This window comes from Acanthochromis polyacanthus, chromosome 8 (genome assembly GCF_021347895.1).
Source record: "Acanthochromis polyacanthus isolate Apoly-LR-REF ecotype Palm Island chromosome 8, KAUST_Apoly_ChrSc, whole genome shotgun sequence".
Classification (NCBI taxonomy): Eukaryota; Metazoa; Chordata; class Actinopteri; family Pomacentridae; genus Acanthochromis; species Acanthochromis polyacanthus.
In genome coordinates this window covers 20,302,342-20,328,760 of record NC_067120.1, presented here as the reverse complement: position 1 = coordinate 20,328,760, position 26,419 = coordinate 20,302,342, and the positions used below count along the sequence as shown (strand labels likewise).

General features: G+C 39.4%; 1 protein-coding gene and 1 long non-coding RNA gene across 2 annotated transcripts in view; one reads left to right on the top strand and one right to left on the bottom strand.

Moving 5' to 3' along the window:
- swap70b (switching B cell complex subunit SWAP70b) overlaps positions 1-26,419 on the top strand; it is a 38,368-nt gene that overhangs the window by 6,675 nt on the left and 5,274 nt on the right. The window contains exons 3-9 of the mRNA XM_022217416.2: positions 6,784-6,957; positions 8,856-9,083; positions 10,124-10,270; positions 10,645-10,753; positions 11,468-11,649; positions 21,813-21,920; positions 23,033-23,199. Coding sequence (XP_022073108.1) covers positions 6,784-6,957; positions 8,856-9,083; positions 10,124-10,270; positions 10,645-10,753; positions 11,468-11,649; positions 21,813-21,920; positions 23,033-23,199 — 1,115 coding nt within the window. The remainder of the gene's footprint in view (positions 1-6,783; positions 6,958-8,855; positions 9,084-10,123; positions 10,271-10,644; positions 10,754-11,467; positions 11,650-21,812; positions 21,921-23,032; positions 23,200-26,419) is intronic.
- Positions 8,981-10,216, bottom strand: LOC127535145 (uncharacterized). Its single transcript, XR_007943787.1, has 3 exons — positions 10,094-10,216; positions 9,313-9,377; positions 8,981-9,096 (listed from the first exon to the last, which is right to left on the bottom strand). It is a non-coding gene; the product is annotated as an uncharacterized LOC127535145 (long non-coding RNA).

The window sequence follows — 26,419 nt, the reverse complement described above, 5'->3', positions numbered from 1 at the left end:
ATCTTATCAGACGACACAAACTGCTACAGATGTGTCAGTGTGGTGTGTTGTTGAGTTCAGTCACCTGATGCTGAAAGCGTTTGCATCACTGACTTTGCAGCACAGACAGAGGTGAGGTTGAGGCTCAGCTCTCAGCACTTTGTGGTTTGATGGAGCGTTGCACTCAACACAAACAACTGATTCTCTGTGACGCTGAAATACCCTGAGTGTGTCTAAGAGAGAAGACTGAGTTTACACTTCTCCACGTCAATCCCAGAACAATACTCGCACAGCTATACAGCGGGTACAGTGAAAGCGTTATTACTCCCCCAAGGAATATGGCGAAGTTACGTGATGATCGGCGTCTGTTTGTCTGTGCGCAACATAACTCAAAAACAGAATTAAGGATTTGGATGAAATTTTTAGGGAAGGTCAGAAATGACACAAGGACCACCCCATTAGATTTTTGAGGTGATGCGACTTATAGTCTGGATCCACAGATTTCTTTGTCATTGCGAGATAGCGGCGTTACTATAACTATGACAACAAGCTCCTGATGATCACATGATTGTGATCCTACTACAAATCAACCGCTGTGGACTTATCCATCAGAAATCATATGACTGAGCAGCCTTGGCGAAGTACTGCGCTCTCTTGTTGGTAGCTGTAATCACTCCTGTTTTTTTCAGAGTCCTCATTTGGTGCAACAATATGTTGAAGCTAAAATAAGCCTGAGTGAGCCTAAACAGGCAGGTGTGTAAGGACAGCATTTCCATGCTAAACTGCTGTAGGCTGATGTTTTTATGCGCAGGTATCACATTCGGAAAAGTTACTGGAAAATGCAAAATATGAAAAACCTCAAACTCAGCAGAAATGTTTTTTTTTTAAACTGGTATTAGGTGTTACGATCTTTTTTTCTTTCGTTCAGGACAGTATGAAACATGTCCAATACCAGCTGACATGACAGAATAATCTCAACCTGCCTGTTATTCACTAGTAGATGGTCAAAATTTTGTTTGATTCTTCTTTACACTTTTTAATCAACAAGTTTTATGTCTGACTTCTATTGTTTTTGTCACATTTATGTCTAACATAGTCTATGCTGTCACCTTCTGACGACACAACGCTGTTAAGTGTATTAGTTTCAAAGCAGTTAATGGAGCCAAGACTAACTGGTATCGCCTTTTGCATTTTTGCAATATTCAAAATCCTGTGTTTTTAATGTGCTTGACAGCTACATGGAAACCCAGCTAGTTAAATATAGGAGAATATTATATTAAAGACTCTATAGCCATGCAAAATGCCAACATGATGTTATACTTGTGAAGTTTCATAACAAGTGTTTTCTGCAGAACTGAAAGACTGATAGTGACATTTACATTTGAAAGTTTAAAGTATCTAATGTATTTGGCTGCATTTTTTGCACTCAACCCCCAAAACACTTTTGCAAAGCAGTGCATTTTTTTTAAAAAAAGTACAATTGTGTGTAAGAAGTATCCCAGTCAGGACATTTTACAGCCCTAATATGATGGACGATTTTCCTGTTTATATTATTTTAAAATTAATCTTTTCCATCTCTGTATTTCAATTTCTTGCCGTTTCTGACATGTAATTGGATACTGTTGTGTCTGCAGTGAGGTAGTATCAGATAAAACACTGGTCAGGCTCTCTGTTTTTGATTGGATTTGTACTGGAATGGAGCTTTACAGCCAGTCAGACAAGGGGAAGAAACCAAAACCTGTTTCTATGCACATATAGAGTATAGATACTGGTTTAAGACAGACTTCAAAAAGTGTAAGAATCATCCAGTTGCTGTCATCTACGTAGCGTCGTCATTCATTTTTAGTGTGCATGGATGGTTTTGGCATTCCTCATCATGTTGACTCTTTTTCATTGTCAGGGCTCACATATATATTTACAGCCACAAACCTTTGGACCAAAAGTGTGTTATTTCAGTGGAACCACTGCAATCTGTGGTTTTGCTTTCAGAGGCAGGGTGCTTTCCCATTGAGTTCAACTTTGGTGAGCTTTGACAAGCAAATTCACACCTATTTGAGGCTGCCATAATACAGTTCTGGAAAGCCTTACTGATGAGATCCTCACCTGCCTTCCAACACAGAATTCACTGACTCTGTGGATTATAGAAATACGATTGTAGAAGGCAGACATCTGTTTTAGCAAAGGGCAGACATTCAGTGCACCACCCAAGAACACCTGCAGATGCTTGTGGTAGTTTTGTGCTCTGGACCATTAAAAATTCTGCCCATTTCCCCTTTTTATATGACTTTCATTTCATACCACGTATTAACCTGTAGAGCGCTCAGCTGTCCCTGCCACTGGTGGGGAATATTTCTAGCAAACCCAATAATTAGAGAGCTGACAATCCAGTCAAACTGTTAACAAGCTTTTATGTTGTTTTAATGTTTATCCTAGTCTGACTCGACTTGTTGCACTTGTCTGGTGTTTCTGTGTGAGCTGTAAAAGCTGCTGCAGGAGATAAGGTTGAAGTTTGGATCCTGAATCCTAATGAACATGTGGCAGTCGAGAAAAGGGGGGGGGGCAGTGCTGACAAGGATCTCACTGTTGAAGTGTCGATACTGAGAGTGAGCTGGGAGGAGAGCAGGAGTAGAAAACGACGGGGAGAACCAACGAGCCACAAAGAAAAACAAGCCGAGTGCGACACAAAGATGTTGAACAAAGAGTTGCTCTTTCATCACAAATCCTTCTTTCACAACTTCACTTCTGTCCCCGGTCAGACTCCGCTGACTCATTCAAAACCACAAGAATGATACAGATTCAGCTACCTAAAGCCCGCCATCCTCATCCTCACGAGTCTGATGCTGCTGAGTAACAACGGGAGGATGCACTGTTTCATTTGAGTCAGACGTGGTGTCGGAGATTTGATGCAATAACAAAATAGTTATGCTGGGAGGAGCCTTTTCACAGCTGCATGACTGTTTTTTTTTTTTAGATGATACTCCACCCACATGTTATCTTTAGCATCAGAGAGCACCAGGAGGCTTTCAAGTTTGCTCTAAAAAGAGTTTCACAAATGCCAACAGCTGTGTTCAGCTTCAGTTCATTTTGCCCAATTACTCGCTTCTAGCTTGGCAACAACTACTCTTTCAGAGGTCCATATTAAAATATCTAGTAAAATCAGCATGTTTACACGATTTTACGGTACAGTACATGTCACCATTACCCAACCCATTATGCAATCTGTTGGCCTTTCTCAAGAATAACTACACAATTTGTTGCTTAAAAGCTTCTTTTATGTACACATTGGTGGCAAACCAACATTACATGTCTTATTAGTGTGCCAGATGGCCACTTGCCTCACAACAGCTTCAGTGCATCATCATTCATCTATATTCCTACATTTAGTGTTTGAATGGTGGAGAGGGCTGTCTAACATGTCAGCCTAAAATCTCCCATTTGGTGGTGAACCTTCCTTTGGTAATATTTGTGGGCAAAGAAAATGTAGCTAGTGATTATAAGTAAACAGGTTGTTTTTTATGAAATATTCACCACGGTGTTTTTCAGTTTTTCTTTTGGACACAAGTGCAAGTCAGGTTACAAGCCCGTATGAGAAGTTAGTACAAGTTGGGTGTCTGGATGGAACGTTAAATGACACTGCATTTGAATATTTTTCTTTTCAAAGCTGTTTTCACAATTCAATTCAATTTTTTTATATATAGTGCCAATTACAGGTCAAATTTTCTTGAGACACTTTACAGAACCCACATGCCTGAACCCCCAGAGCAGCCTTAAGGTGACAGTGGCAAGAAAAGAAATCTTGAGCAGAACCCGGCTCTGTTTGTGGGGGGACCCATCTGCTGCTAGCCACCGGGTTGAGAACAGCGGTACTTCCACCAAGATCTACTTGGCAGCTGTGAGGAAATTTTGAAGTTGTATCACATGTACTCTCTCAGTGGATTGACTTTGCCCCGTCCTGGGATCACGCTTAAATTTTAAGAACTTCTCGTCAACGTTGGCTTAAAATTTGAGACTAAAATTGTGACGTTCAACGTGTGCCAGTTTATGGTCTGCCTTAATCTGTTTTAACTGTTGTCATTCTGAAAGATAAGTAAAATGTTTTTGCTGCTGTCAAATCTGAACTTACAGGAAATATTACTTTGGTTGCATTGTAGAGGTATTAAGTCATATCAAGTGTAATTGATTTGTACTCACTTCCTTTGGAACAATACGTCACCTTCAGTGATGGCTGAATTCATTGTAACTGTACGGCGTTAAATGTTGGGAAACCTCACAGGAAACTATGCAGAAGGAAGACAGTGACGGATCAGGTGAAAGAGTAAGGGTTAAAAGGTCGTACATTTGCTATGAATTGTGAAACATGTACACCTGTATTCTACTTTGGGCTACAATATCTTGTCGCATCCCTTCTCCAGAACACAAATCATGCACTTAATTATAATAATTAGTTATGCTATTTTGACTCAACAGTATGATCATTAGAATTTGGAACATGCTGAACATATGGATGGACAGCAGTAAAGTGTATTAAACTGTAGGAAAAGTATTTGTTGTGAAAACCGACCTACTAGTAACTACTGCAACAGACACAAATTCAAACTGACCACAGCTAATCATTCTTGATTTTGGAAAAAAAAAAGTGTCCATTTTTACTGCCACTCTTCAAGCTGGCAGGATGAGTGTTTCACAGATTTTGGGTGGAGTGTCATTTTAACATCCAGCACAGGTTTCCCCACAGGCACTCAACCTAAATTAGCACAATAGCCAGTTACATCAGATCCTGTGTCGCCTTAGAAAGGTTCAGACTACTTCAGCGCAGTCATTCACATGGACTGAATGTTGTTCTTTCACTCTCCCAGAGCTGAGGCAGCACTGGAGCACAAGTTTATTTTGATGTGAAAATAATTTACTTACTCAGTTTCCAGAGTTTTACATGACACAATTACACAAATTTAGAGCTGAGAAAAGTGGCTGTCATGGAAGATTTGGTAAACTTTGGTAAACAATGAGATGATGAGTGTTAGAAGCAAGAACACATCTCAACCTGTACTCATCTGAAATTCACTTTGACAAAACAATCTGAGCTCAAGATCCACTTTTAAGCCTTTCCCACAGCTTTCATTCCCATTACGCAGCCCTGATCAGCAGCAGGAATTTGCTTAGTTGTGATCCAGATTCATCTGTTTACATGTAAAAATGTAACGGCTCTAATATCACCTACTGAGCTTCCTAACAGCTCTGCGTTTGCTTTGATTATAAGCTAAAAAGGCTTGTTCTTGACTTTTCAAGAAGTAATCTAATAAAACTATCCCAACTCAAAGTTCATTGAAGAGTTCACCCAAATCACACAATAACTTTCATATCACTTCAAACGTTAAATTTTAAACACGTTTTTTGCAACTTACTCTTTTAAGTGACAGATTGGAGCCCAGACTATACAGCACCATCTACCTAATGTCGTGTGGAATGATAAAGACATGCTTTAATAACAATAATTAAGTGTAATTTAATATCCATGATAGTGTTATGTTTAAATACTTACTCTACATGTTCCTACTTAGACACTTGACATGTGAGACTGCTATGACTGTTGTTATTTTTGTGCTCATGCATGTGTTAAATGAGAACGTCTCGTGTTCTGAATTCAGGTTCTGGACCGCCGCCTGCTCAGACTGCTGTTGTCCAGACCACAGCACATCTACCACATCATCCGTGCTAACAGCGGTTTCAAACAGACAATCCTACACACTAAACGCGGCTCCTGATGGGTTCAGTTACACGGTTCACTGCATGTTCTGATCGGCTTGTAATTGCAGTGAGGGCTGGGAGTTGTTTTGGGGGGTTTGCTGGTTACTTGTTTGAGGGGACAACTGCCAGCAGGACAAGATGTGCTTCTAATCCACACGACTGCACAGTCAGCCTGCCAGCAATCTCCATGGAGACGCTACTGTTCACCGACTCCAGGAAAACATTTCCCTCCGCAGCACTGATTGTACCTTTTCAAGAGCTTTCCTCCCATTTGCTTTGGAATTTGAACCCAAGAGACATTTTTTTTTTAGAAGGCCCGTTTCTGTTTCCTCTAACGTTTCTTCTGACAACACTGACAAGATATCGAACATCTCTGGGAAGTTCCCAGGCAAAGAATTGCTCTTTTTTATGTGACCTTTGTGTATTTACTGCCACATAAGAAATAGTTTTAGCTCTATAAAAACATGAAATTGAAATCAATCAAAGGAAAAAAACGACATTTTGGGTTAAATGGCAGCTTATAGAAATGTGAAACTTTTATCCTTCATGTTAAAGGATCGTAGGCCAAAAAGGTTGGAAACCACTGACGACTGGTTCAGATACAGACTAAAACAACGACTTCATTGCAGATCACATACTTTGTCTCCTTACTTTCTGTACGTACTGGAGCTGCTGGCACAAGACATTGTGATGTTGTGATGTTGCTGTGCAGAGGATTGTGGGTCAGAATGACCAGTAAAGCTGCTGGATTGCATACTGCAAAATACAGCTGGGTTTAGTGGAGCATCCTGATATTTTTGGCATACTGCATTCGATGCACTATGTATTGGGGCATACTTTTTCTGGGATGACAGCACGAGTATTGAAATGCACCCCATGAGAAATGTCATGTTTTCTTTTATTAAATCTTTGCCAAATCAGGATGTTTTATCTGTGTCCTTGCTTGTTAGCTGGTCTCCCTACAAACCGTTATTCTTCCTGGAAAAACAAACTGTCCTCCTTTGGTGTCCAGCATGAACCCATGCCTCACTACAGCTGCTCTTCTCTGCTGTGCTGCAGGTGACAGATAACTTTGACCGTCAGGACTTCAACAAAATGTGCTGGACACTGAGCTCCAGGAAGAACCTGGAACGAAGCCAGCTGCTCATCTCCGACGACGACGCCTTTAAGATCTGGTGCATCTTCAACTTCCTGTCTGAGGACAGATACCCGCTGATCATCGTCACTGAGGAGGTGAGTCTTCACCACCGCATCACTCCTAAAAATCAAAGAGAAGATATATTTTTTTAGGACAAACTGCTCTGATCTGATAAGCCCAGTTAATGTCCAGAACTGAACACACATCTGTACTGATAAGAATTTATGAACCCTTTGAGTCCCAATACAGGCCAGTGGGTTTGACAGGCATGCTATCATTATTTTAGAAATGCTAAAATTGCACTGTTTATAGGGGAAATATATCAGACTTTTGACTTTCTAACAGTCCTTGAACCATGACCTGCATTGTGCCAAACCAAATGTGAGTTTAAAATCACAATATTTCATCAAAATAATTTCTTTCTACATTTCTCATTTGAAAATTTGCCAAAACCAGAATTTGTAAACAACAAAACTTTGTACACCTCTGTGACACCGTGAAGCCATGAGTGAGTCAGGCATGTGACAAAAATTCAGGAACTATGAGGCTGGGCTGAACTGCAGGCTGTGTTTACACAGAGCAGATAGGAGGAGAAGTATGGAAATCTATCATAAATGTAAGCAGTAAAATGTCTTTCAAGATTCATTTGTTGTGAAATAAATAATCAAGTATCATCTTTTGTTATGATTTATGGCATTATGGACCTGTTTACTGCACAGAAGACATTTTATCTTCACTGCTAGCAATGTTTGTTCTATTTCCATAGAAGACAGGAACAGAACGCCCAGAAATTTCTTTGGGTTCAGAGGGTGAACTCAGTAAGGGCATCATTTTGTGCCATCATCATTTCTAAATCCTTAAAATGTGCCACTTTGCATTGTGGGACTGTTAGCAGAAAGTAATGACCCTATTATTTTAGTTTCACTCTGGACAACATTGAGTTTGGACTTCACTATGTATTGTGTGAAAGAATTCAAAGTCTCAATCGGACTTAACTGCTGACTCAGTTGCTTTTAATATACTGAAGTCAACAGTATCTGAGTTTTAAGTCTTGATACCAAAACAGTTAATGCAGTTTGAGGCAGAGAAGCCCTTTACTCTTTGATGCCAAACTACTCGATATATAATACATTGATCAGCCATTTCACTTCATTTACATGAAGAATTGTCTCATCAAACTGTACAAAACAACAACAAAAAAACTTTTTCTTTCTGACCAAGCAGACTGTGTAACTTAAAATGGTTAATCTTTTTTAATATTTGAAGCTAAAGACACGTATTAGTAGATACTCATTTAACCCAGCTGTACTTGAGGCCACTGTGAGCTCCACATTTTGTTAACTGCTCTGGACACTCGTGAAGCTGCCAGCTACTGGCTGCAATCCAGTTTAATTTACAGTTGCTTTGACCAACAACAGTTAACTGTAAATGTATAGACTGGATAAGCTCTTTTAAAAAAACAACTGACTTGCGTGCTAAAACGGGGGAAGCCATTAACGTAAAAGGGGCCAAATCAGCCAGCCAATTATAAGTTCCTACTCTGACCATGTGTGGTTTAAAGAGACTGTTCTCCATTTAAATGATCATATAGTTCCTACACAGTGGATTTTATTTTGTATTTTTTTACAAGAAGTAAGATATGCAGCATAGTATGTTCATTGTATATTGTATATGTGCTACTTCTCTGTTTCAGCAAGTGGTCAGTTGAAAGCGTGTGTTGCTCAAGAGCAGAAAAGGAAGTTTCCAGCTTCCTGTTCTTTTACAAATGCTGGAAGATTTATTGTTGAGTATAACAAACATCAGAGCTGAATCACAGGAAGATTGTTTGCAGAAGAAATGTAAATTTATATGGAGCAATCAACTCCCAAAGAGGCAAATAGAAGAAAAAATACAGAACAGTGGCAACCATCTTTGATTATAAATAAACAGCTGTATGTTTAATGAATACAATTTTGCATTGGTTTGTGTGTTTTGCCTCCGTCTCCAAACACAGATCGAGTACTTCTTGCGGAAGCTGACGGAGGCGATGGGGGGCAGCTGGGTGGAGGAGCGTTTCGAAGACTACAAGCTGAAGCTGAGCTCAAAGCAGCAGTGTCTGAATGCCTGGGAGCTCATCAGCCTGGTGGGATCGGGTCACTTCAGCAAGGGCATGGACCGCCAGACGCTCTCCATGGGCATCAGCGAGGTCTACCAGGAGCTCATCTTGGATGTGCTCAAACAGGTCGGCCACAAGTCTACAAAAACAAATCCTTGTTCTTTAGTTACTTTCAGCTTTTGCAGGCAGTAGTCTCACTTAGTCAGCTGGTTTTGTAGGACATAATGATCTCACTGTCATCATGCTTCCTAAATAGTGACAAGTGGAACTGTTTGGTGAAACATTTGCAAGCAGGGAGACGAGTATTGTGAATAAAATGGAAAATCAACAGAAAAAAGTTACAGAGCATCCTCACCGTATAATCCAAATCCTTGGCAAAACTTAGGTTGCTGCCTGGAGGTTGTTGTTTCCTGTATTGGACTGGATTTAGAAATCATAGAAAGCAGAAGGGAAGAACAAAGCTGTCTGAAATGAGTGACCAATGGCAGGCTTGTTGAAGCTGATTCAGTCTACATTTCCTGCCCATGCAAAGACTGCACCATTTACTCCTGTTTGAGTAATACTGCCACAAATTACAACTGTTTTGGGAAATAAATAAACTCTATGTTAGTGACACATTTCTAAAGATTTATCTTGAGGAACCAATTCATTCTTAGAGCTAAAGCTCTATTGGAAGCATTGAGAGATGAATGGATTAACACGTCTGACCTGTTTTTAGATATTGCTCAAAGTGTCAGAGCTTGTTCCACATTTTAAATCTCTTCTTAGACAGTGATCTCATGACAAAGTCCTGTAGGGTGACAAGTGTTTGTCTGTGATTAGGCAGAAAAATGTTCATCAGCTGAGGGTTTACTCGGTTTGCAAGAAAAAAATGGAAATGTATGGATTTAAAAAATACAAAGAAACTGAAGTACTAAAATATACAGCAACTAGCTTCAAACCAAACAACAGAAGAGGCTCATGAAATGAAAAAATAGTTAATTGCAAATTGATAAAAAAGAACAGAGTTTGTGGTCTGTGAGGCACGGCTGTAAATCTTAATGTAAATAAAAAATGTACAAATGCATTGCTGGGGTCATGTAGAGACAAATAAATTGAAACTCAGTAATATTAGAATATTTGTTGGCTGACATCACCTCCATTCATATCCTCCTTTCTCTCTGCAGGGCTACATGATGAAGAAGGGTCACAAGAGGAAGAACTGGACGGAGCGCTGGTTCATGCTGAAGCCCAGCTGCATCTCCTACTATGTTGGGGAGGACCTGACTGAAAAGAAAGGAGACATTCTGCTGGACGGAAACTGCAGTGTGGAGGCAAGAACCTGCTGTTTGAATAAAACATTTCAGGTGTCTGAATACAATCTTCAGTTGTCTGTCAGCTCCCTAACCTTCAAGGCCATACAGCTGACAGACAACTGAATATTGTAACACAAAATGTTTCAGATTAATGATTGCCATGTCAACTCTACATGTTATCAATTAGTGTTTAAAGTTCAGTAGGTGAGAGAAAATTTCCTTCATAGCACTGGGATCCTTGTAACAGTGGCTTACTAACCTATGGAGCTATGTGTACATTCAGCACAGTGGACCTTAAGGGCAATTCCCATATTGTTGTTTATTCCTCATATTTGCTCACATCTGTGCACTTTTCAGTTGCTAAAATCTGTACATGTTGTTTTTCATTGCAGCCTTTACAAGACAAAGATGGAAAGAAGTGTCTTTTCCTCATCAGATCATCACAAAAAAGCTTTGAAATCAGTGCGTCAGACAAGAAGAAGAAGCAAGAGTGGATCCAAGGTGGGTGTGAGAAGACTTCATTCGAAACTTAAAATCACAGGCAATCGTATCCTCTCATTACCCATCAGATAACAACCACTGATTTCTGCTGCTGCAGGCCTCATTGTAGTGACTCAGGTTGTTCTAGCACTCATTCACTCCCACAGCTGCAAATACACATTTGTTAGTTTTACATAGTTCATCTAAAACTTGAAAGTTCTAAAAACAAAAACTGAACAAGCCCTTTTATACGTACAGCGCCCTCCATAACTACTGGCACCCCTGGTTAAGATGTGTTGAAAGCCTTAAAATAAATTCAACTTTCATGTGCCCACACTGAAAACTGTACAAAAATGTCTTATAGGAGAAGATTAGGCGCTGTTCTTTTGGCAAAAGGGGGTTGTACAAAGTATTAGCATCAGTGGTGCTAATAATTGTGGCACACATGATTTTGGTGTAAAAGAATTATTTCTTAATGTGTGATTCCCCCCCACCCCCCACCCCCAAACTGAATAAATGCACTTAAATTAAAGGTTGGATTTTCCTCTTTTTTTCCATTGTGGCCCTATATGATTTAGAAAAAAATGAACTTATTAGAAGCTAAAGAACACATCTTAACCAAGGGGTGCCAATAATTATGGAGGGTGCTGTAACTGAAAAAAGAGTAAGCAAAAACCACACCTTTGAATGGAAATCACAAAATGATGTTTATGTCTCTTCCATGTTGCCTCTCAGCCGTTCAGACCTGTGTGAATCTACTGCGTCAGGGTCGACCAGCGCCGCACCGTGAGGCCCGACAGAAACGTCGGGACCTGCGACTGAAGCAGCAGGCTGAACAGGAGGAGCTGGAGCTGAGGATGAGGGAGCTGCAGACTGCCAACGAGGCCAAACAGCTCGAACTAGAGAACATGAGGAAGGTGAGGATAAAACATTCACAGTAAATGCTCCCCTGTGGTCTGTGGCTCATCTTCAGATGCTTTTTGTCGTATCTAGATCTGAAAATAAACAAAAGTAAAACATTTTTCAAGCAAAATGTAGAGATAGCTGTATTACAAATTAAAAGAGTAAAGAAAAACCACAGTACCTACACGCGTTAAGGCACTGATTAATTAACGCCGGCAATTATGTTATCATGCGTTAATGCAGTTTTGTTCTAATTGTTATTATTGTGAAAGTCCGTTGCTCACTGCCTCTGAATACACAGGATGCTGCTTTGATGCTGATCAGTACTTGGGATGGGCGTCATCACATCTCACCCAGACTAAGAGTGGAGGGAAGCTTTTGGCTTGATGGCACATAAAAGCATCAACCTGCATCTCTAGTGGGCGACCTATATACGGGGGCTATATTTTTCTGATAAAAGAAAAATATTTCTGCTAGTGCCTGTTGTGACGAACATATTGGCCTTGCTGCACCACAGTACCGTTCTGGGGAAAAATATGTCTTGTTTGTATTTTTTAAACCAATCGCAGTCGGCGTTGGTGGGGATAAGCAAAGGATTCAGCTTCGGTGTTCCCTAAAAGTAGTGACCTATGTGATATAGCTTTGGTGAAATATTTGCATGTAGGGAGACTCTGCCATCCACAAAAAACTAGCAGGGCTGCCTGACTGCACAATCCAAACACTCAGCACAACTTGAAATTTTCAGTGTGGTAGGTTGCTGCTTGGACATTGTTGTTGTTGTTTGCCATTGCAAAGAAAAATGTAGCCTACTGATAGCGGATAAAAGGACCATTTTGACTGAAATGAACAGTGGCTTATACTTGTATCCTAGTGCTTCAGATTATACACTGCCTGGTACAATTAAGCAGTTAACATTAAATCGTGTTCAGTGGCATGCATAAAAATACTGACCAGGTCTGGTTAATTCTGATTTAGTATGAAGATTGCAAGAAGAAAAGATGTAAGTGAAGGAGTGTGTGTTGTTGGGGCACAAATGGCAGGGGTTTGAGACACAAAGACTGCTCAACTGGCCAGTGTTTCAATAGGAGATTTTAGATCTGTTGGAAAAGACAACAAAAATTGTGGTCGACGACTGGGGTGCAATAAGTAAAGAAAAAGACAAGAGGTGACTGTCAATACAGGACTTGATGTGACTGAAGCATCTTTCTCTACTCATTTCATCGGGTTTTTTCTTTAATTAGTCTGTAACTATATGCACATGCACAGTCAAGGTTAGACGGCGCTGTGAATCAACATCACCATCTTCCAGTACAGTTGTACAGATCTGAAGAATCAATGCCAAGCAGCACTGGATGCATAAATACACTATATTAAGGAAGTTAAAGTTTGCAGTCATATCAGGAAGGGCTGCATATTTTCATGAGAAAGACTCTGAAAATGGAGAAGCAAAAAGGTATTAAGTAGAAAAAACATGTGGACGAGCAAACAGAGTGTATGCATTCTTTAGATATTATCCCCTGCCGGCCGTAGGCACGGAGGGGGGTATTGGCGTGGGCACGTCCGTCCGTCTGTCCATCCGTCCGTCCGTCTGTCCGTCCATACATCCGTACGTCAGCATTTCGTTTCCGGAGCATATCTCTGAAACTACTTGAGGGATTTCATTCATATTGCACCCAGGCCATCTCTATGTAGTATAGATGTGCCTTTTGGGGTGTATGACCTTGACCTGATTTTCAAGGTCATAGTGAGGCACTTCAAATATTTTTGGGTTTCCGGATCATATCTCAGAAACTAGTTGAGGGATTTCATTCATATTGCACACACTAAGCCTGTTGGTAATGTAGATGTGCCTTTTAGGGTGCATGACCTTGACCTGACTGTTTTTTTATTGTAGTGAAGATGTATCATTTTGTAGGTGTATCGTCCAGTATATATTATTATTTCTTGCACTTAGAGGTACTATATATAAGGCAGGGGATGTTTTAAGCGGAGCGTGTTTATTTTTAGTCTACTGTGGTTAAGATTACATCTGCCTCCATGGAGGCCCTGCATAGATCATCCCTGTGCTGATTTAAGTAGCAGTTTCTCTTTGCCTGTGCCGAGAAAAGACAATGTGCTTCAATTGAGATGATTACTTTTCCTTTTAAAATCCATCCATTATCTATCTACCGCTTAATCCTCATTAGGGTCGTGGGCTGGAGCCTATCTCAGCTGACTTAGGGTGAAGGCAGGGGACACCCTGGACAGGTCACCAGTCTGTCACAGAGTTACATATACAGACAAACAATCACACTCACTTCACACCTATGGGCAATTTAGAGTAACCAGTTAACTTCAGCATATTTTTGGACGGTTTACCCGTAGAAAACCCACACATGTGCTGGGAGAACATGCAAACTCCATGCAGAAAGATCCCGGGATGCGAACCAGGATCTTCTAGCTGCAAAGCGAAACTGTCAGCCACCATGCCACTGTCAAAATGTAAAATACATTTTTTTTTACAACTTTGATTTAAAGACTTTCACATTGCGCCCAAAACAAAGAAAACCCACACAAAGATAAGGCGCTCATAAAACATCCCACACCTAGACAAACTACACAAAACAGACTGTTGCACTGACAAAAATAAGTTTGGATTGAAACCGCCTTTTGCAGTAAATGAGAGTAAGAATTGCATGTGGGGTGATGTAGTGGCTGGCTCATACAGGGAGCAGCATCAGCAGATAAAGCTTAGCACGTTACTACTGCACTGTAGAAACAACACGGCAGGTTTTTCTGTTTAACGGACAAATGAAAACAAAGCAATCTATCCAGGAAGTAATTCACTGCATTTCATAGTGAGTAGCTGAAAGCTGAGGGATTTCCCCAGAAGGAATTTCTGAACCTGTCGCGCCAACAAAGCAACTGCCCAAAGCAAATTCAAAGTACGAGTAAGTCCCAGGCTGCTCAAAAAACAGGAAGGACGGGAGGCTTTCTTATTCCAGGATGGTGCATATAGTGCACTGCAGTAAAAGCATGTGTTCCTACATGTTTTTAAAGCAGCACAGACAGTGCACATTTGTAGTTTGAAAAAGAATTTGTCTTTAACACTGTGTCTGAGTTTAAAGCACATAACATTTTTATCGCTGATCTGCAAATAAAATGCCCATTCTTTACCAAGAATCCAAGTCAACTTACAGGACATTCAATTTTCTGCTGAAAAGAGTTCTTACATTTCCTTTGTAGTTTAATCATACTGCATCACCGTCAATCACATCTTGACACATGCAGACAAAATTAAGAACTTCTAATTATTGAAAATGGTTCCGTCTACTCTCCATCCGGTGACAGTGGTTATCTGTAGGTACGTTTAAGAACACTGATCTTTACGTTTCTTCACTTCACTTTAGTGAGACAACATGAAACATGGATGATACCAGCTGACATAAGAGCATAAATACAACTTGCCCAGTTGGAAACGATTTCTGAGGAGTTCTAGTCATTATTACTAGTAATCTTGCTGCGACATTGAGGATGTCTCAATTCTTAAATTGCATCTGGAGGATCAAGGAGGCTATGAGCACAGGTGTGTCCTTCATGTGCCTTTTTCTCACATGTGGCAAAAAAGTGTGTGTAAAGAAGTGTCACACACAACTGGAATTTATGAACCATGTCGTGAAAAAGAGCCAATAAGTTTGTGCGTACTGTAAAGGTGTACTTTAAAAGGTCTGAGCCTCACCTGGAAACATGCGATATGACTCCCATTATGGGGTATAAATGTACCCCATAAATTTTTGTACCACGTTCTACAACAACCCAAATGTTTGAAGCAATCAGATAAATAAAGGAGAGGAAGGCTTTGTGTTGTGTGGAGGGGTGCCTGTCTTGGAGCAATAGCACTACAGCTTGAAGTTTTCCTGTCCTTGCAAAGACATGACAGACTTTTGAGTCTGGACAGTGATATAAGGCTTTACAGTACACAGTTCTCCCCCACAATTGGAGGTAAACCTCTATTTTCTGGGTGAGGCCAAGAATTTTATAGTACCCTTGTAGATATCACTCAATCAGAACATAGTCAATCTTTATTTCTGTCGTACAATTTTGTGTATTGTTCCTCTTCTGTATCTCGTCACATTATGCCACACTGTTAGTTGAATTAAAAGTAAACATATAAGGGACTGCAACCTTTCACGCACACTGTCCTACTCATCTGACAAAGATAAAACTGACTGCAACAAAACAATGGACGGATTATCCAGCTGTAGCATGCATCAGATTTACCGTATGTCATTTTGAAACAACAGCTTTGGGCGAGGATGTCTCATTTTGTTAAATTCCTGCTGCCTAGACTCTCCTCATGTCACTTCTTCACCTCCTCTGTTTGCATCTCTGCTGTGAGAGAAATCAAAGATGTACCGAAGTGAAAAGGGGAGTGGCTGTTTGCCAACTGCTGAAAAAACTACTAAGAAGAAACAAAAGTTGGGAAAGTTGTAATTACTCTGCTACGTCAGAAAAGGTGGAAACAGCTCCTGGTTCATGTACAGTAAATCTTTGCTGTGTCAGAACTAATTACGGAAAGACGTTATCGTCTCTCATTACGTGCAAAATGAAAACCGCCTCAACCAAGTGTAAAAATGTTTTTGCCACATTGAGACAATGTGATTTACTCAAGCTGTTTCCATTAACTTTCTCTAATGTGATACAAATGCACATTAAAATACATTACTGCAAAACGGCTACTGATAGTGATGCACTGGGTTGGAAAAAATGCCACAAACGGTGAGAGCGACACTGTGCCTCTTTGACCTTCACACAGCTGGTTGATCACAGCGTGAAGAGGCTTTGAATGTTAGATTGTCTGTTCCAAAAAGTTACAGATAATATGCGACGCAGACACCCCCTATCTGGTGTTGGCCTCTGACAATCCCTGACCATCTGACATGCAGTCTGGACAAACCATAAATCCTCCTAAATCCCTACAGAACAGGTTATGCTCAATCAGAACAAGCTGGAAAAATATGCCATCCGACCATGTCAGAAATCAAAAGTGCTCACTTGTCTTAAACAGCCTCTTTGAGGGCAGAATGAGAAAACAGCTGTTGTAAAGAGGGGAGATATCTTATCATTTCAGTATGTGGCTAGGTGCACATAGTTTAGACTGTATGTCCTGGAAGTCATTCATAATGTTCCACTCAGTTGCTCATGGACGAAGTGGATTAGAGCAAGAGATTCAAACTCTTACATCTCTTTCAACTCAGCACAGATGACTTTAGCAGCCAGCTGCATTATTTTGCATGAGGCCAGTCACAAAACATAGCAGGGATGCTGATGCAGAGGACTCCTGAAAGGTGCTACACCGGCCAACTGAATGACCGAGGCACACAGTAGAGCAGATTGTCCTGTGAACGCTGCACTCTGATGACACTCTTCTTATAACAACATGTCTGCTATGCAAAGGTTTGGCATCATGTTGTGCTTGAGATCACTGCAAAAACTTAAAATCTTACCAAGTCTATTTGTCTTATTTTTAGTCAAATTGTCTCATCCCACTTGATTTAAGATAAATTCACTTAGGAAATGACACTTCAGCAAGATGGAGGGACTTGTTTTAAGATAATGTATCTTAAATATCTTGTTAAGTCAAACAATCTTTAAATTATCTTGTTTTAACTCTTGTGTCGTCCTGCTGGTCAAACTGACCCTTTTTAAAGTTTTAAAATGTGGGAAAAATATATATATTTTCACAGTGAACACTTCCACATTTTCAAAATATTTTGGGGAATTTTTGAACATTTTTTGGTGGGAAAAAAAAGAAATGCTAAAAAAATGTTTCTTTAAGAACATTCAGAAGAAAATCAACTAACATCCAGCTGGATTTTGGTTGATTTTTTTTTCTGAATGTTCTTAAAGAAAATATCAGAACTTTTACTGGTATATATGGAATCCCTTTAGATATTTTTCGGAGTTTTTTTGGAAGGTTTTTATTTGTCCTTTGAAAATGTTTACAATTTTTAGATTTTTATAATTTTTTAATTGTTATTTCTTGCCAAATTTGGGATTTTTTTTACATAAAGCTTTTAAGGGAAACTTTCTTCCTGAAGATTTTGCAATTTGTTTTATAAATTTGGGGAATTTTTTGCTGAATTTTTGGATTTTTTTCAGACAAGGGAACAATATTTTTTGGTGCCATAAATGAGGACAACAGGAAGGTTAAGACACCTATGCGTGACAATCCTGGTAAAATAAAGCTTAAAATAAGTTTTCCCAGCTCATTTTAAGATCTCAATTTTCTAAATATCACATCTTATTTCAAGAAATCTTGCCAAGCCATTTTGTTCTATTGACAGATTTTTTTTCACGTATTTCAAGGTGAAAGTTCCTTGAAACAAGTTTTTTTTTGTAATTTTTACAGGTGCATTTTTTCCAGTGATCCTTTGCTTCTTGTTGATTTTGAAAATAAGAAGAAGGAAATACTTTTTACTTCGACCAATCAGAGCTAAACCAGTCTCAAGCTGAGGTACAGATAAAAAAAGACACCGCAAAATAACAAAGCAAGTCCATTATCTTTGGTGCTCGTGCCAATGAATGACAAAGTGTAATTTTCTGTAACTCATTGCTGGTTTCACACACATGCACACTGTTTCACACAACAATTCAAGTAGGTCACCTAAAAACTCTAGTGGTCTCCTCTGAAACCCGCCAGCAGTTCATGAATAGCAACAATAGATCGGCTCCACCCTCAGGCCTCAACTATTGAACAGTCTATCACATGCAAACAGAGGAATGTTGATTGAATCAGGGAGGGGGGCAGAGGAAGGATATTAGTCTTCGTTAAACCTGTTTTTCCAGTTACTCTTCCTAAACCTGACCCTCATTTCTACCTGTTGACACTGCTAATTTACCGTGTTAACATTTTTGTGACTGTGGATTCCCTGAACACTGATGACGAGCGTCTGGCTTCCTGCTAGTGCTGTAAATGGCTGTGAGGTTAACAGGAAGTGTCGGCTTCATAAAAAGTAAAGTTTATGTCATGCAGTTGATTGAAACACAATTACATTTGTAGCAGTTCTGTTAAATTGATTTATTCATTGCCTGTTACAAATCTATTAGAGGAAACATTTGTTTATTTTAGGTAAAAAAGTTTTAGCAATAAGAAAACATTCTTTTTCATCGTTCCACTGTAATTTATGCTCCTCTTTTTTTCTTCACTTTCCTTTTTCCCACTATTTGATGTAATCCAGTAAGTCTGAGGGAGGCAATGTTTAGTTTTGCTGACGCTGTCAGAGGTAGTAATTTGACTTTTACTATTTAACTTATGTTTACTCTTCAGGTTGTGGTTTGCTGTGATGCTAAACTGAATTGCATTCTCTGTAAATAAGTTGGTCAATACACTAGAAACATTACCATAGAGATCATTGGTAGGAATATTCTGCCTAAATGTCATAAAAGATGATCAGTGATTTAGTTTGCTAAAAAAAAAAGGCTCAAAATGCTTCACAATATGGATGAAATAGAGAAGATAAACTGGAAAATGTAAATACTAAAATTGTGTTATTCAAAGAGACAAGTCATCACAAAAAGCAATGGGTGAAATTTGAGAACAAAAACTAAATGATTCATTAGGGATGTGCAGGATGGATCTGAGGTAAAGTGCGCACATTCACCGCTTGTTCCGTTTCTGTGAATACAGTTTGGGTGTGGGAAATGTTGTATGCATGTTGTGTGGGCATCATTTGCACATGTGGCATCAAGACTTAGTATATTTTCATGATCGTGTCTGGTGTTTTTCAAACCCACATTTAATCAAGTTGGATGCACATTAAATGTTACAAATTAGGAAGCAGTCTGAACAAGTTAAATGATTTCGTGTTGTTACAACAAAGCATGCCAGCATTGTAGAGCAGAGTCCTGCCTCAAGAATTTTAACCCTCTAAACCCCAAAATCTGCCAGTGGGTTTGAAAGACATGTTTAAACATCACCACAATGAACGCATCTGACACCAGCTAGAAACAGAAAGAGGCGTTGGATTCAAACTGTCCATCAGTTCAGGAATAATTCTGTCGCATGCTCATCTCAGAAAACTGAGCCACATCTGAGTTCAGAATTGTGATATTTCATCAAAATTAATTTATTTACAGGTCTCATTTAAAATGTTCCCAAAAATAACCACTTTGCTCTGACCAGATTTCAGGACTTTTTGGTCGAATCGTAAGCCACAGAGTATTAAAGAAACAAGTACGGAAAGAAATAACACTAAACATTTCTGTCGTATGCAGAGTCACCTTTTCTTTTTTCAGTATTGGCAATACATTTCTCACTTGGGACAATGTTGTACATGACTACATTTGTTTTCAGTTTTTGCAAAAAATAATAAAAAAAAAAGTAACTTTTGATATTTGTTTTGTTGTCACTTCTGACATTGTAACTGTGGTATTCTACACAAGAGACATTTTTGAGTTCTCTCTACTTGTAGTCCTAGTTATGCCGTTTCCACAGAGGTACAAGACATTATACAGCAGTAAAGGAATGAGCCCACAGTGAGTAAAAATGTGGCAGGAGTAAATAACACCCAGAAGCTGCATGAGGTTCAGAGGGTGAAAGCAACTACCATAAACCTACAAAGAGTACGCTTTTTATCTGAATCATTTTTGCCGTTTAATAAGCTCACAATGACCTTTAGCTTAACTAAAAGCACCACATTTACAACAATTCAGTCGTCTTGGTTTTCAGCTCAGTGCAAAGCAGCAGCATTGTGACGAACAGTGGCATACAGCAACAGTCGGTCAAACCAGTTCACATTGCAGTTGTGTAACGTACAGTGCAGAAGAGGACAACAGTTTGTCTTTGTGTGGGACGACGACTTCTGAATGCACAACAATCTCCCATTGAGGTGCAAGCGTCCATCTCGCATAGCTGGTTGCCTGAATGCACAATGAACACACATATATGCCCGCACACATGCACACAATAGACACTCCGTCTCTCACACTGTGCTGCTACGAGAAGCTGAATGTTGCAGCCTGCAGCCAGTTCACAGCTGGGTGAGAAAAGTCAACAAGAAGTTACTGCTCAACCACCTGCACAACTTAATTACTTAAAGAGTTACTTTTTTGTTATATATCCTTTATTGAAAAAAGTATGGAGACATGCTCTGAAGATCTTACCTCTGTTTGAAACCCGTTGTAAACAAGGAAATGGTAACAGAAATAGTAATAATTTGAAGAAAGGGAGCAATGATGAGAAGTAAGTCCAGTGAGTTCCCCAAATGCACAACAGCTGTTAGCTCAGACTACAAGGTAAACAATGACCGTAAAACCCAACCCTGGAGTTTTTCAAACTGAGACGAGGTGAGCAGCATTTTCAAAAGCCTTTATTTTAGAGGTTCCTAACTTATTGTAATTTTAAAGGGCTTTAGCAGGTGTGTAGCCTAATTCTTACTTTGTCTTGCATTATTGATCATTTGTAGTAAACTGAACCATAGAGTCATAGATATTTAATCTGTCTATCCAGTTTATTAGACAGTATTTTTGCAGGTGACAGCAACAAGCACTAAAATTCCTAGACTTGCATGAAGTGAGATAGATGTAGAGGAATGTGGTGGCCACATGGGAATCATCAATATGGAAATCTCTGAGAATTTACACACATTAACATTGTTTTTTGATTCAGAATGCAGTAAAAATAGCAATAATTTCTTTCTGGCAGAAACCGTGTGCTTGATCTGCTGCTGCTCCGTGAATTCTGTTGTTTGCTGTTTGTCCAAAAATGGTTGGACTGCAGCCTTTTTGGTATAAATACTCTGTAGTTTGTAATGTTGAGTGTAGCACTAAGATGAAATGATTTAAATGACGTTACATTTTTTAGCAGGGACAGTTATTTCAACAGGGCACATTACTTCATGCTCAGTTTGTCTTCATCAACAACTTCTCTCTCAGCCAAGTGAAGAGTTAGAGAATTAAATATCTATTTAAAGACAGCACATTCACTTCTGTTTATATACACTACAGTTTGCTTCTAGCCTTTTAAACTAAAATTAAACACACACTAACACTGTGAAGGCCACGTTTATACTTCCCCTAATGGCAGTGTGGTTGCTTAGTGGTCTTTGTTTCTTTCAAAAAATAGAGAAGGTGCTTTTATCTAATGCTTTTATCCAATTGTTACCTTTTTTCATGACTGTTGCTTTATTTTGTCCAGGCTCTGGAGGAGGCTGCAGCTAACGCAGCGGAAGAAGAAAAAAGACGCCTTCAGACCCAAACTGAACTTCAAGACCGCTACAGGATGGATCTGGAAAGAGAAAAAATGGTACATCACTTCTTGTCATCTTCCACTGGGTCACTATATCAGAACGAATGATGGAGCAAGAATTACTGTCACACAACCTTCTCTTTTACTACGTGGTATTTATGTATGTTGACATTTACCTACATCTGATACTTAGAAGAGCCGTGTGAAAAAGACTTCACGACATCAGCAGCCCAGAGTGGCAGTCTGAAGTTGAAATCACTTTACAGCCCATGAGTCATTTCAATAATGTTTGTGCTGTCGCTCCATATTTAATAATACACGATGCACTGAACGAGTCTCTCTGCGGCTCAGCTAATACAGTCAGGGTTTGTTGTCTGATTCTAAATGAGGAAACATGTTTACGTGTTGAGTTTGGTAAATGCAGTGATCAAAAAAGGCTGTGTATGCTGTGTTTCACGGCCTCTGGTGATAAGATCTAGACACGCTCAGAGCACAGGATGGTTGTGGTGTATCCGCACACTGATGATTATCAACCATCACTGACATTTTACTCATCTGTGACATTACATTTCATCACAGTCACTTTATTCTGTGTCTGTCATTTAACAATTTGCCAAAAGCAACTCTTTGCAGTCACCAGATTTTTAGAAAAATGAAAAAAAAATTGCGCTCTTCACTGCAACTGTGATGCCATAAGTAACTTTTCTACAACCACTAGTCATGTGACAAAAACTCAGAGATTTGAACTGCAGGCTGTGGAGGAGACAAATATACTACTAATCACTGGACATTTTTCCCCCATTATTTGTAACACCTTTAACCACTTAGAAGAATATTGTACTTTGAAAAAAGAAGCCGTATTATAAATAACCAAAGAAATTCATCTTTATTTCATTCTTTTAATGACTCACAGCATCTTAACAATTTTAAAGCATACGAAAGACATTTGAAAAATCATCAGAAAAACCGACTCCTAACTTAATCACCATAGAGCTGCTAATTCATTTGATAATTCTTGAATCCAACAGTAAGCATAGATGGCTGGAGTATAGGCTCTACTGACGAGAGGCTACACGTTTCATATTGGACCCCTGAAATAAAAATGTTCACCAGGATCATTGATATTGGATTTCAGATTAAGTGTACTTCTGAATGTTCTGTTCTCAAAGGTACGACAGCAGATGGAGGAGCAGGTGGCCCAGAAGTCCACTGAGCTGGAGCAGTACCTGCAGAGGGTCCATGAGCTGGAGGACATGTATCATCAACTGGAGGATGCTCTGGAGAACGAGAGGCACGCCAGACAGGACGAGGAAGCTGCCCGCAAGCTGCAGGCACGGTCAGTCAAAGGAAATAGGATATTCTGTCATAGAGCTAGTCAAAAGTTTTAACAACCGAGGGAAAATATATTGTAGGTAATTTTAAAAAAGTAGAAGAAGAAGAAGAATGTGTTAGTCGACTCGGTAATTTTACATGTGAAACTTCCTGAATTTGGTCTTTGTCTCTTCTTGAAAACACAGAGTTGGACTTTAGGAAAAGTCAAATCTGTGAATTCAAGTTGTAGTTTCTTGTCATTAAGGCCATGTCCACATGTATCCGGATATTTTGAAAACCGAATATCCGCCCCCTTCCGTTTAGGAAAAAATCTGCGGCCACACGTCTCCGTTTTCTACAAAAATCTCCGTCTACACGTATCCGGAGCGGTGGCGGCGTCTCTCGCATCGAACATGCCGAGGACGTGGAATGGTTGTCAGGTGCAAAATAGCGGAAGTCACAGCAGTCCTCCTTCTCTGATGCTCTTCGAGGTGAAGCAGTAAATGAGCTTGAAAGATCAAACAAGCAAAAAGCGCCTGTAGTATTGTTGAAACCAGTACACTTTTCAGCACGTCCATTCTGCTCCGATTGTCTACAAAGGTCGCATGTCTGACGTCACAGCAGTTTTGTCGCAGGGAGTGTCGTCTGCGCTCCTAAAACTCCGGTTATGTCTGTCCACACGTAAACGCATACCCGGGGTTTTTCCCAAATCTCCACTTTGGCCGGAGTTTTCAAAACCTCCGTTTTAAGAACCAAAACCTCCACTTACGTGTGGATGACAGGCCGAATCGGAGAAAAATATATGCGTTTTCAGACTTATCCGGATACGTGTGGACAGGGTCTAAAACCTCACCAGAAGGTAGCAGGATAACATAACAAAGTAACTGATAGAATGTGAATATGTAAATGCAAGCACCTGAAGAAACTAATCATGTTCAGGTAAAATAAATTCAAATTTAGATCAAGTGTCTGTAGGAATCTAAACTAATCATAAAGGACAGAAACTGTTCTGCACTGAATTGTTAAATTGATTGTGGCACCAAGAGTGACTTGCTTAAAACTTCAGAATGCCAGAGCTAATATTTTGTCCTGCAAATCTGACAAAAACACATTTATTGATTAATGGCGAGATGTTTCCACTCGGTGCTGTCCAAAAACAGGCCGGGCCAGTGCCAGTTAGATTTGCCAATATGAGTGGCACATATGCTGATGTATCATAATTCCCAACAGATACCTGACACAGCTCCAGACTGCAACAGTCATCTCTGAAGCGAAAGCAATTGCTTTCACAGGTCAATTTCAATTGTTGATTACTCTGTTGAATGTTTATGTATCTTTATGTAGTCTGTAAAATGACAGGACATGGTATAAAGCTTTGATTTGTTTTCACAAGCCCATGCTGACGTCTTTAAATATCGTATTTGGTCCACAACCCAAAGATACTTTTTTACTGTCATCCAAGGAAAAAGACACCAGTAAATTCAAGAAGCTGATATTAAAGACTTTTGACTTTTCTTTCTAAAGAAAATTGTCAAACTGATTAATCCATTTTCAAAATATCTAATTAATTTAATAGTTGACAACTAAGTGATTAAGTTATAAATCGTTGCAGCTTTAGAGGAAAAAAAAAACTATTGTGTTCTAACCTTGCTATACAAATTGTAATTGGAGGTGTAGCTGCAGACAACTGTGGGCAAACTCTGCATTTTTGTCATAGCACTAGCAGCTAATTCTGGAAAGCTACTGGACAAGAAGCAAAACGACGTGAAGGCGGTGGAGACATAGAAGACAAAAAGTCAAGCTAAAAATAAGATGTCTTGTTTTGTGTAGAATGTAGTGTTGCCAGTGCAAAGTTTCAAACTAGCCCAACAAACTAAACTTTACCGCAGAGCTGTGCAGAAACTCAAGCGCTGCCCAAACAATATCTCCTTAACAAGGAGATTTCAGCGAAAGGACAGTGCTAACCACACGAGTTATGTCCCTTACAAACAGGGACATGAATGCGTCATTGTGCTACTCTTTAATGTGTTTGGAGGCCATATTCCATACAGGAACAATAGATTCATGTATTGCAGTCTGTCCATAGATACTGCCCTTGTAGCGTCACAAAAGTTGGAGAGTAAGCGTACACCCTCTGATGACAACATTTGTGTCTCCTGGATCCCACCATACCTTCATGTACTAGCCCAAGAAAGCTGAGTTTTGTGTCAAATCCAACACAGCACATTAAATCAGTAGAATCTCTAAAGAGCAAACAAGCTGCTAATTATCTGTCAATTTGCATCTTGATCTTACCCGCAGCTTTCCTGGCTATTTTAATCTGCGTTTGCTGCTATGTTGCATATTAAACAGTGTTCCACTCATATGTCTCACAATCCTAATTTTAGCATAAACGTAACTAATATAAATTCTGCCTTTTCTCTAATGTCAAACAATTTGGTACTTGTGCTGCCAAATTAAAAATTTTAATAAAGCCTGAAACCAAACATTTACTGCATAATCAGCTTTTAACATGAAACAATGTCTGGTCCTCTTTTCCCTTTTTTTACATGATCCAGACATTCAGCTTCTGCTTTGCCACACTGCTTCAGATTTCCTCTCTTGTCCTTCCTTCCTCCCTGCTGACATAAACTTTCCACCTCACGTTTGACCGACCATTAAAGAGTGTTTCAGCATGTGCCTTTAAATTAAATCACGTCGTTAAAAGGACAACAAGCAGTCGTTTATCAGGCCATAGCAGGCCATTTAGTGGACGCTTTCATCCAAATGATTCAATTAAGTTTCATGTCACTTTCACAGTGCTTTAAAAAGCAGAGATTAATGTTTGACAGACAGAGTTTGAGTTTGGAACTGGTTGCTTTTGGTTTTAGCCTGAATGGTTAAATAATCATCCAGACTAAACAAATTAAGTGTAAAAGTGGAAGTGTTTACACTAATCAACAACGACCCTTTAGTTAGGAGAGTAAGAGACATGAAGGACTTTAATCTTGCCCAAGTATTTTTGCTTTTCAAGTTTTTATTTTATGCTGTGTGTAAGCAAAAAATAAAAATGCAAAATAAAAGTCTATTTACAGACATTGGTTGTTATAAATCAAGCATCTAGTAGTCATACATTTAGCTTCAAGCATCTTCCTTTTGAAGCTGACTGAAGGATAAAAGTAAGAATATAAACAGTGTAGATGTAATTCAATGCAAAAGTTTTATCTGTACTTCTACTTGAACAATCTTGTTAAAACAAGTTTATA